This window comes from Heterodontus francisci, chromosome 19, assembly GCF_036365525.1.
Source record: "Heterodontus francisci isolate sHetFra1 chromosome 19, sHetFra1.hap1, whole genome shotgun sequence".
In the NCBI taxonomy this organism is placed as follows: domain Eukaryota; kingdom Metazoa; phylum Chordata; class Chondrichthyes; order Heterodontiformes; family Heterodontidae; genus Heterodontus; species Heterodontus francisci.
Window position 1 is genome coordinate 66,918,247 of NC_090389.1, and position 12,100 is coordinate 66,930,346.

Consider the following 12,100-nt stretch of genomic DNA (forward strand, 5'->3'; position numbering starts at 1 on the left):
TAAATCCAGTACAATTTCTAATAATTAAAATCCTTTTGTTCAATGACACATTAAACATAGCTGAGCTATTCTAGTTGAATGAGGGTTTTTTCTTTGAGACTAATTTGAGAGAGGAACGCGTGGCAGAAGTAGTTATTGGAATAACTTCTTAAAGCTCAGTCCAAATGCAATCACATTAGGCAACAGGAAAAGCTTGTGATGCAAGAAACATTGCATGTGTCGCAGAACAAATGTGTGCAATGCAGCTTTCACATTTGCATTTCTTTTTTAAAACTGTTGTCAGTATACAGCAAATGCCCAAAACAAAATCTTTGCACCATTTACTATGCCATTCTGTACTTCTCCATAGATCAGGGCATAATCCCCTCAAACATTCTTTGTTATTTTGACAATGCCCCTTTAACATTACAAAACTGTGGAGCAATATGTGTGGGGTTTGCAGCAGCTGACTACCTCTTCGCTAGACTTTAAACAATGAACTCTCCATGATCACAAACTGGGTCAGAATGGCTAACACAGAAATTCCCAGAGTCGCTGTTGCTAAAATAAAGCAGCAAATGGAACTCCTGTAGCAAACGTACAGCAATGCCATCTGTTAAATTGCTATGTGAAGGCAGCAGCTGTGAGCGATACAGATGCAGTTTCTGGAGATGGTGGTTTGTGATATTTGGACAGCAATAGGGCCGGCTGCCTTTGGCCACCAGTATGTTCAGAGGTGGCCAAATGCTTTAATCTTTTATTACCATGTCCCGCATCTAAAATTACCTCTCAAGTTTAGAAGTCAATGAAATTAGAAGTGCTTCTGATTATTAGCCCTAGGGGTCAAAACATGAAATTCAGAGACAGGGAAAACAAGTCTAGACTTCTTTACAAAAAAACTGGACTGCCCAGTAGAACTCCAGACATCAATAAGACTCATATAATAGGCTTGTAAACACATTTACATTTGGTTGACTTTATAAAGCTATAATTACTTCATATTCATTTATAGTGCTACATTTAGGTTCTTTTCAAAGAAAATATAAAATGTAGACCTCTTTTTAAAAATACTGCTTAGATTGCAATGTTCATGCTGTACAAACATTAAATCATAATTACAATAATGAAAAAACTAAATTTGCTAGAGATTTTTTGATGAATCTACAGTTGTGCAAGAATCTGATATATACTAACCTGTAGTTAGTTTAAAAATACCAACATCAATGTTCTCTATGCCTACTATTAATTTACTTTTCTAATTACAATTACACTTTTGCCCATTAATTGCTACATTTTCTGCTAATCAGTATATAGCACATTGTACTTCTGTAATGTATCATAAACTGGCAAGATATGAGGTCTTGCCTGCAGTTCCTTTTTATTATTCGTCCTTGGGACTTGAGCGATGCTGGCAAAGACAGCATTTATTTCCCATCCCTAATTTCGTTGAGAAGGTGTTGGGTGAGTCACCTTCTTGAACCACTGCAGTCCATATGGTGTAGGTACACCCACAGTACTTCTGTAGCAGTTTGATATAACTGAGTGACTTGCTACGACATTTCAGAGGGCAGTTGAGAGTCAACCACATTGCTGTGGGTCTGGAGTCACATATAGACCAGAACATGCAAGGATAGCAGATTTCTTCCCCTGAAGGACATTGCTGCATGGTAGTGGTGAATAAGACTTTTAAATAAGCATTTTATTATAGATGTTATAAATTAATTGAACTTAAATTCCCACAGCTGTGGTAGGATTTGAACTCATGCCTCCAAAGCATTAGTCTAGACATTCGGATTACTAGTCCAGTAACATTACCACTATGTTACCATGCCTATAGTCAGGCCATTGAGGAAGAGGCCATGTACCTCCCTTGGATGAGAGTGGCCACCTTTGACTGCTCATGTGCAATTCCCAATGGCACAAGAGACCTGGGAGAAGTTGGTCTTTTTGATTCCATGGTTGAGGAATTGGGAAAGAAGAGACCGCTGAAATGCAAACAGTAAAATAAAGAATGTATAGTCAGAGTGAGAGCACACTCTCCTGATGACTCAGCAAATTAATCCAGTCAGTAGCTGAACCAGGCATACCATGAAGGTCCCAGAATCTATCCCTGGTCTATTTTGATCCAAGCCAGAGTGATAGCTTGTGTATAGGAGCACAAGAAAGTGCCCTAGTCAGAGTGGAGAAAAATCAGCAACCATCTGTTGGAAATTCACTGTGAGCATAAATCGGGCAAGGAAGTGGTTGAACACAGTGGTAATGTCCGCCACATTCAATAGAATGCCAATACTCTGTCTCAAGACTCAGACATATAGAGGAAACATCATTCTGATGAGGGGCCCACATAGGCATATCATGTCAATCGATATCGATAGGCCTGCTGTGTACTTCCAGCATTTTCTGTCCCATTTTATATTTCCTATACACACATAAATTCAACATAGTAAATGGGACAGGCTCTGCTGCTTTCACTATCTTCATCCCCTGGAATATCTGCACCTCTAGCTTCCACAGACTTTGCTGCTTCCAGTTATTTGACAAGACGAATTTTCCTCTGCTGCATCTCGACTTCAAGCCACGCCTTTTGGTCTTTTCTAGATCACATTTCATCAAATTGTTTTGCTCCTTGGACCCATTTTTCAACCAACTTTCAGTTCCCTGCACTCCATCAGCATCGCGCTCCCAGTCCATGCCACGAAGTACTTGTCATGAGAGATCTACCAGGATTTAAAGAACTGAATTCAAATTGTTATTAATCAGAACATTTTATGATTGTGCTACAATGGTAAATATGCACAAATGATATTCACAACAAAATATCAATTGATTAATTTTAGCTGCTTTAGCATTCCTGTAGCAACAAATACAACTGAATACAAAGAATAAAGAACAAAGAAAATTACAGCACAGGAACAGGCCCTTCGGCCCTCCAAGCCTGCGCCGATCCAGATCCTCTATCTAAACATGTCGCCTATTTTCTAAGGGTCTGTATCTCTTTTCTTCCTGCCCATTCATGTGTCTGTCTAGATACATCTTAAAAGACGCCATCGTGCCCGCATCTACCACCTCCGCTGGCAACGCGTTCCAGGCACCCACCACCCTCTGCGTAAAGAACTTTCCACGCATATCCCCCCTAAACTTTTCCCCTTTCACTTTGAACTCGTGTCCTCTAGTAATTGAATCCCCCACTCTGGGAAAAATGATGCCCAGCAACATTAATACTTACAAATTTCAAGATGTAAGCTCAGTGCCATTTCAAATGAAAATGCAAATGACACAGTTCTGGGTTACTCAGTAACTCACACCTGTCCCCTGCAGTGTTTGCACTGCACGTCATTTTGCTTAGCAACTTAATACCTCCCCATTACAAAATAATCTAACCTTACAGATGACCATGCAGTATCCTGCAATTAAAAAAAATTGATTTCATGCACGTAAGCCTCTAAATGATTTGTACCAGAAAAGCATACACACCATGAGTTGAAAACTGTGGAATGCCAGCACAAATATTTCATTAATTCATGAATGAATCACCTCACAGTTCAAAAGTCTGCAGTAACGATGAGGTCAACGAAGCCAGCACTGCCTGCTGGCTGTAACAGTGAATGTTTGAAGGAATGACAAGCTCACAGTGTACATACCTAATGCATTATTCAGCGTGTTATATTTGAGAGAAATGTGAGCGTACCCTACAACCATAGCCCAGCCACCAGACACGGTGATTACAAAGCATTTCCTTTCTAATTTTAAATGACCGTGGTAGTCTCTCTGTCCAGTTGCTAAATGCGAAAGCATAAAGTAATTGTATTCCTAAAGCTGAGTAGTAATTAAAGTAATTAAAAATATATCATTGTAATAGTAAATTAAGCTTATACGCAACAGGATTTTAAACTAAAATTTACCAACTATCACTAAACACTAATTATTTTTACTGTGCACACAAATCTAATCCACAGGATGATGACATCTATACTTAGCAGACTTTTATAAGCATCAAACAAATGTTACCCGGAATACCCCTTAAAGGTTTTATTAATAGATGACCTGATAGACACAGGCATCACCAATTCAGTACTATTCTAAGAAATGAAGTCATCTTCACTGTATTATAACATAAAACGCACACGTCTAAACTAAGAACCAGGATCAGATTCATGTTGGATGTACTAAGAAAAAGGCAATGACAAGCTAGAGCCACAAATACCGTACATATAATGACAACATAATTGAGCTACTAAAGGAAAATACTTTAACTGATGATGTTAGATCATTTTCTAAATAGAATAATGGGTTACAACTATCATGTTCCAGAGAAAGAATTGGAGAAAGAGTTGCTTTAAATGTCCTCTATTAGTGCAATTTTTTTTGAAAAGGGGGTCAGGGATGATAAATACTCAGGATGCTAATGAGCTAGCTTTGATGTTACTTCATCATAGACTGTAAATACTAAACAGTTTGTTATTTAGCCTCAGTCATCGATCAACTCTGCAGACCCATTATGTTGGAGAGCTGCCAGTCCCAGGCAAGGGATGTGGTAGACATTCATTTTTTGGACGTGTTCATCAAATGATACATTACAGTAAGACACAGGTAGGGTGATTTTTGAAACAGGAAGGGTGCAAAGGTTTGTTAAAGAGGAAGCTGCAAGGGCTTTTACAGAGCCCAAGAGGTTAGAAATCCTAGAGGACAGTTAGATGTCATTGTTTTTAAGTAAGCTCAGACAGCCCACTCATGTGGGGAAGTGTTTTTTTTTATTCATGGAACGTGGGTGTTGCTGGCAAGGCCAACCTTTATCACCATCCCAAATTGCCCATGAAAAGATGGTGGTGAGCTGCCGTCTTGAACTGCTGCAGTCCATGTGCTGCAGGTACTCCTACAGCGCTGTTAGGTAAGGAGTTCCAGGACTTTGGACCGGAGACGATGAAGGAACGACGGTATATTTCCAAGTCAGGATGGTGTGTGAGTTGGAGGGGATCTTGCAGCTGGTTGTGTTCTCATGTGTCTGCTGCCTTTGTCCTTCAAGGTGGCAGAGGTTGTGGGTTTGGGAGGTGCTGCTGAAGAAGCCTTGGCACATTGCTGCAGTGCATCTTTTAGATGGTACACACTGCAACTACAGTGTAGCAATGGTTGAGGGAGTGAATGTTTAAGGTGGTGGATCAGGTGCTAATCAAGTGAGCTGCACTGTCTGAGATGGTGTTGAGCTGTTTGAATATTGTTGGAGCTGCACTCATCTAGGAAAGTGAAGAGTATCCCATCACACTTATGTCTTGTAGATGGTGGAAAGGCTTTGGGGAGACAGGCGTAAGTCACTCACCGTTGAATACCCAGCTTCTAACCTGATAATGGAGCCACAGTATTTACGTGGCTGATCCAATTATGTTTCTGGTTAATAGTAACCCCCAGGATGTTGACAGTGGGGGCTTCGGTGATGGTAATGCCATTGAATGTCAAAGGGAGGTGGTTACATTCTTTCTTGTTGGAGATTGTCAATGCCTTCCACTTGTTTGGCACGAATGTTCCTTGCCACATCAGCCCAAGCCTGAATGTTGTCTAAGTCTTGCTGCATGCGGGCACAGTCATTAACTGAGAGCTGTGAAGGGAACTGAACACTGTGCAACTATCAGCGAACATCCTCACTTCTGACCTTATGATAGAGGGAAGATCATTGATGAAGCAGCTGAAGATGGCCGGGCCGAGGACACTGCCCTGAGGAGCTCCCGTAGTGATGTCCTGGGGCAACCATTTTCCTTTGTGCTAAGTATGAGTGTTCCCCACTATTCGCATTTATTTCAATTGTACTAGGGCTCCTTGATGCCATACTCGGCCAAATGCTGCCTTAATGTCAAGGGCAGTCACTCTCACCTCTGAAATTCAGCTCTTTTGTCCTTGTCCATGTTTGGACCGAGGCTGTAATGAGTCTGGAGCCAAGTTGACCTATTGGAACCCAAACCGAGTTGCAGTGAGCAGATTACTGCTGAGTAAGTGACATTTGACAGCACTGTAGACAATACCTTCCATCACCGGTGAGACTAAACTGAGGGGCAGTAACTGGCTGATTGGATCTGTTCTGCTTTTTGTGGACAGGACATAACTGGGCTATTTTCCAACTTCTCGGGTAGATATCAGTGTTGTAGCTATACTGTAACAGCTTGAATTGAGGCACGGCTAATTCTGGAACACAAGTCATCAGCAGGAAAGCTGGAATGTTGTTGGTGCCTTTGCTGTATCCAGTGCATTCAACCATTTCTTGATATCACGTGAGGTGAATCAAATTGACTGAAGACTGGCTTCTACGATGATGGGAACCTCTGGAGGAGGCCAAGGTGGAACATCCACCTGGCAGTTCCAGCTGAAGATGGTTGCAAATGCATCAGCCATGTCTTTTGCACTCCACCATTACGCCCATGCAGCTTCCTCCTTTTATTTATTATTCATTCATGGGATGTAGGCGACGCTTGCTAGGCCAGCATTTATTGCCCATCTCTAATTGCCCTTGAGAAGGTGGTGGTGAGCCGCCTTCTTGAACCACTGCAGTCCATGTGGGGTAGGTACACCCACAGTGCTGTTAGGAAGAGAGTTCCAGGATTTTGACCCAGCGACAGTGAAGGAATATAGTTCCAAGTCAGAATGGTGTGTGGCTTGGAGGGGAACTTGCAGGTGGTGGTGTTCCCATGCATCTCCTGCCCTGGTCCTTCTAAGTGGTAGAGGTCATGGTTTTGGAAGGTGCTGTCTAAGGTTACTTGGTGCATTGTTGCAGTACATCTTGTAGATGGTACACACTGCTGCAACTGTGTGTAGGTGGTGGAGGGAGTGAATGTTTGTGGGTGGGGTGCCAATCAAGCGGACTGCTTTGTCCTGGATGGTGTCAAGCTTCGAGTGTTGTTGGAGCTGCACCCATCCCGGCAAATGGAGAGTATTCCATCACACTCCTGACTTGTGCCTTGTAGATGGTGGACAGACTTTGGGGAGTCAGGTGGTGAGTTACTTGCCACAGGATTCCTAGCCTCTGACCTGCTCTTGTAGCCACTGGCTACTCCAGTTCAGTTTCTGGTCAATGTTAACCCTCAGAATGTTGATAGTGAGGGATTCAGCAATCATAATACCATTGAATGTCAAGGAGAGATGATTAGATTTGCTCTTGTTGGAGATCATAAGAACTAGGAGCAGGAGTAGGCCGTCTGGCCCCTCGAGGCTGCTCCGCCATTCAATAAGATCATGGCTGATCTTTTCGTGGACTCAGATCCACTTACCCGCACTCCCACAGTATCCCTTAATTCCTTTATTGTTCAAAAAGATATCTACCTTAGCTTTAAAGACATTTACTGGAGAAGCGTCAACTACTTCACTGGGCAAGGAATTCCATAGATTAAAAACCCTCTGGGTGAAGAAGTTCCTTCTTAATTCAGTCCTAAATCTGCTCCCTCTAATCTTCAGGCTATGCCCTCTTGTCCTAGCTTCACCTGCCAGTGGAAACATCCTCTCTACTTGTATCTTATCTATTCCCTTCATGATTTTATATGTTTCTATAAGATCCCCCCTCATTCTTCTGAACTCCAATGAATATAATCCCAATCTACTCAGTCTCTCCTCATAAGCCAACCCCCTCAACTCCGGAATCAACCTAGTGAACCTCCTCTGCACCCTCTCCAGTGCCAGTATATCCTTTCTCAAGTGAGGAGACCAAAACTGCACACAGTACTCCAGGTGCGGCCTCACCAGTACCTTATACAGCTGCAACATAACCTCTCTGCTTTTAAACTCAATCCCTTTAGCAGTGAAGGACAAAATTCCATTTGCCTTCCTAATTACTTGCTGTACCTGCAGACCAACCTTCTGCGATTCATGCACAAGGACACCTAGGTCCCTCTGCATAGCAGCATGCTGCAACTTTTTACCATTCAAGTAATAATCCTTTTTCCTGTTACTCCTACCGAAATGAATGACTTCACATTTACTAACATTGTATTCCATCTGCCAGACCTTTGCCCACTCACTCAATGTATCTATGTTCCTCTGAAAAGTTTCAGTCATCTGCACACTTTGCTCTGCCACTCATCTTAGTGTCATCTGCAAACTTTGACACCCTACACGTGGTCCCCAACTCCAAATCATCTATATAAATTGTAAATAATTGTGGTCCCAACACCAATCCCTGAGGCACACCACTAGTGACTGATTGCCAACCAGAATAGCACTCATTTATCCCCACTCTCTGCTTCCTGTTCGTCAACCAATCCTCTATCCATGCTAATACTTTACCCCTGACGCCATGCATCCTTATCTTATGCAGCAGCCTCTTGTGCGGCACCTTGTCGAAGGCCTTTTGGAAATCTAGGTACACCACATCCACTGGGTCCCCATTGTCCACCTTGCTCGTAATGTCATCATAGAATTCCAAAAGATTTGTCAAGCATGACCTGCCCTTCATGAACCCATGCTGCGTCTGCCCAATGGGACAATTTCTATCGAGATGCCCTGCTATTTCTTCCTTGATGATAGACTCAAGCATCTTCCCCACTACAGAGGTTAAGCTAATCGGTCTATAATTCCCCATCTTTTGTCTACCTCCCTTTTTAAACAGTGGCGTCACATCTGCTGTTTTCCAATCTGCTGGGACTACCCCAGAGTCCAGCGAATTTTGGAAAATTACCGTCAGTGCACCTGCTATTTCTCCCGCCATCTCTTTTAGAACCCTGGGATGCATTCCATCAGGACCAGGAAACTTATCAATCCTTAGCTCCATTAGCTTGCCCAACACTACCTCTTCCGTAATAATGATTGTTCCCAGGTCCTCACCTACGTTCGTCTCTTTGTCAATTACTGGCATGTTATTAATGTCCTCCACTGAGAAGACCGATACAAAATACCTGTTCAATGCCTCGGCCATTTCATCATATCCCATAACTAATTTCCCCTTCTCATCATCTAAAGGACCAACGTTTACTTTAGCCACTCTTTTTCGTTTTATATATTTATAGAAACTTTTGCTATCTGTCTTTATATTCTGTGCTAGCTTTTTCTCATGTTCCATCTTACTTTTCTTTATGGCTCTTTTTGTAGCTTTCTGCTGACCTTTAAAGTTTTCCCAATCTTCTAGTTTCATGCTGCTTTTGGCCACTTTGTATGCCTTCTTTTTCAATTTGATAGCCTCCCTTATTTCCTTAGACACCCATGGCAGATTACCCCTTTTCTTCCAGTCCTTCCTTTTCACTGGAATATACTTTTGCTGAGCACTTTGAAAAATTGCTTTGAAAGTCCTCCACTGCTCGTCAACTGTCCCACCATAAAATCTTTGTTTCCAGTCCACTTTAGCCAAGTCCTCCCTCATTCTATTGTAGTCCCCCTTGTTCAAGCACAGGACCCTGGTATTGGATTTTATCTTCACACTCTCCATCTGTATTCTAAATTCAACCAGACTGTGATCACTCCTTCCAAGATGATCCCTAACCATGAGGTCATTAATTATTCCTGTCTCATTACACAGTACTGGATCTAGGATAGCTTGCTCCCTCGTCGGTTCCATTACATACTGTTCAAGAAAACTATCACGGATACACTCAACAAATTCCTCCTCAAGGCTACCCTGACTGAGCTGGTTCGACCAATCTACATGTAGATTAAAATGCCCCATGATAATTGCCGTACCATTTTTACAGGCATTAGTTATTTCTTTGTTTATTGCCCGCCCCAATGTGATGTTATTATTTGATGGCCTATAGACTTCGCCTATCAATGACTTTTTCTTCTTAGAGTTTCTAATTTCCACCCAAATGGATTCAACCTCATTCTCCATAGAACCTATATCATCTCTCAGCAGCGCCCTGATGTCATCCTTGAGTATCAGAGCTACACCACCTCCCTTACCTTCCTGTCTGTCCTTCCGAATAGTCTGGTACCCCTGGATATGTAACTCCCAGTCGTGACCAACCTGTAACCATGTCTCCGTAATGGCTACCAAATCATATTTATTCGCGATGATTTGTGCCGTTAACTCATCAACCTTGTTACGAATGCTACGAGCATTCAGGTAAAGTGCCTTTATGCTAGCATTCTTACCCTCATGATTCCCAACATCTCTAATAATAACTCCCGAGTTATCCTTCCTTTCTGCTTCTTTCATCGTCAGATGATCATTGCCTGGCACTTGTGTGGCACGAATATTACTTGCCACTTATCAGCCCAAGCCTGGATATTGTCCAGGTCTTGCTCCATTTCTGCACAGACTGCTTCAGTATCCGAGGAGTCGTGAATGGTGCTGAACATTGTGCAATCATCAGTGAACATTCCCACTTCTGACCTTATGATTGAAGGAAGGTCATTGATGAAGCAGCTGAAGATGTTTGGGCCTGGGACACTACCCCGAGGAACTCCTGCAGTGATGTCATGGAGCTCAGATGATTGACCTCCAACAACCACAACCATCTTCCTTTGCACTAGATATGACTCCAACCAGCGGAGAGTTTTCCCCTGATTCCCATTGACTCCAGTTTTACTAGGGCTCCTTGATGCTATACTCAGTCAAATGCTGCCTTGATGTCAAGGGCAGTCACTCTCACCTCACCTCTGGAGTTCAGCTTTTTTGTCCATGTTTGAAGCAAGGCTGTAATGAGGTCAGGAGCTGAGTGGCCCTGGCGGAACCCAAACTGAGCGTCAGTGAGCAGGTTATCGCTAAGCAAGTGTCACTTGATAGCACTGCCGACGACACCTTCCATCACTTTACTGATGGGACGGTAATTGGCCGGGTTGGATTTGTCCTGCGTTTTGTGTGCAGGACCTACCTGGGCAATTGTTCACATTTCTGGGTAGATGCCAGTGTTGTAGCTGTATTGGAACAGCTTGGCTAGGGGTGCAGCAAGTTCTGGAGCACAGGTCTTCAGTACTATTGCCAGAATATTGTCAGGGCCCACAGCCTCTGCAGTATCCAGTGCCTTCAGTCATTTCTTAATATCACGTGGAGTGAATTGAATTGCCTGAAGACTGGCATCTGTGATTCTGGGGACCTCGGAACTTCTGGCTGAAGATGGATGCAAATGCTTCAGCCTTATCTTTCGCACTGATGTGCTGGGCTCCCCCATCATTGAGGATGGGGATATTTGTGGAGCCACCGCCTCCAGTTAGTTCTTTAATTGTCCACCACCATTCATGACTGGATGTTGCAGGACTGCAGAGCTTAGATCTGATCCGTTTACTATGGGATCGCTTAGCTCTGTCTATCGCATGTTGTTTGGCATGCAAGTAGTCCTGGCTTGTAGCCTCACCAGGTTGACACCTCATTTTGAGGTATGCCTGGCGCTGCTCCTGGCATGCCCTCCTGCACTCTTCATTGAACTAGCGTTGAGCCCCAGGCTTGATGATAATGATAAAGTGGGGGATATATCGGGCCATGAGGTTACAGATTGTGGTTGAGTACAATTTTACTGCTGCTGATGGTCCACAGCGCCTCATGGATGCCCAGTTTTACATTGCTAGATCTGTTTGAAATCTATCCCATTTAGCAATGAGGTAGTGCCACACAACACGATGGAGGGTATCCTCAATATGAAGACTGGACTTTGCCTCCACAAGGACTGTGTGGTGGTCACTCCTACCAATACTATCATGGACAGATGCATTTGCGGCAGGAAGATTGGTGAGGATGAAGTCAAGTATGTTTTTCCCTCTTTTTGGCTCCCTCACCACCTGCTGCAGACCCAGTCTAGCAGCTATGTCCTTTAGGACTCGGCCAGCTTGGTCAATAGTGGTGCTACCGAGACACTCTTGGTGATGAACATTAAAGTCCCCATCCAGAGTACATTCTGTGTCCTTGCCACCCTCAGTGCTTTCTCCAAGTGCTATTCAACATGGAGGAGTACTGACTCATCAGCTGAGGGGGTGGGCGGTTGGTGGTAATCAGCAGGAGGTTTCCTTGCCCATGTTTGACCTGTTGCCATGAGACTTCAAGCGGGTCTGGAGTTGATGTTGAAGACTCCCAGGGCAACTCCCTCCCGACTGTATACCACTATGCTGTCACCTGTGCTGGGTCTGTCCTGCCGGTGGGACAGGACATACCCAGGGAGGGTGATGGTGGTATTAGGGGCATTGTCTGCAAGGTATGATTCAGTGAGTATGACTATATCAGGCT

General features: G+C 43.5%; 1 protein-coding gene across 4 annotated transcripts in view; it reads right to left on the reverse strand.

The window, feature by feature from the left end:
• The window catches only part of atg7 (ATG7 autophagy related 7 homolog (S. cerevisiae)), a 202,028-nt gene that overhangs the window by 73,510 nt on the left and 116,418 nt on the right, over nt 1-12,100 (reverse strand). The window contains exon 12 of one of the 4 annotated variants that reach the window (XM_068051848.1): nt 1,024-2,696. The exons of 1 other annotated variant lie outside the window; for it this stretch is intronic. In XM_068051848.1, the coding sequence (XP_067907949.1) occupies nt 2,619-2,696 (78 nt within the window). In that variant the 3' untranslated portion in view covers nt 1,024-2,618. Of the gene's footprint in view, nt 1-1,023; nt 2,697-12,100 lie in introns of those variants that run through there. 2 more of the 4 variants (XM_068051847.1, XM_068051845.1) reach the window with 2 other exon arrangements.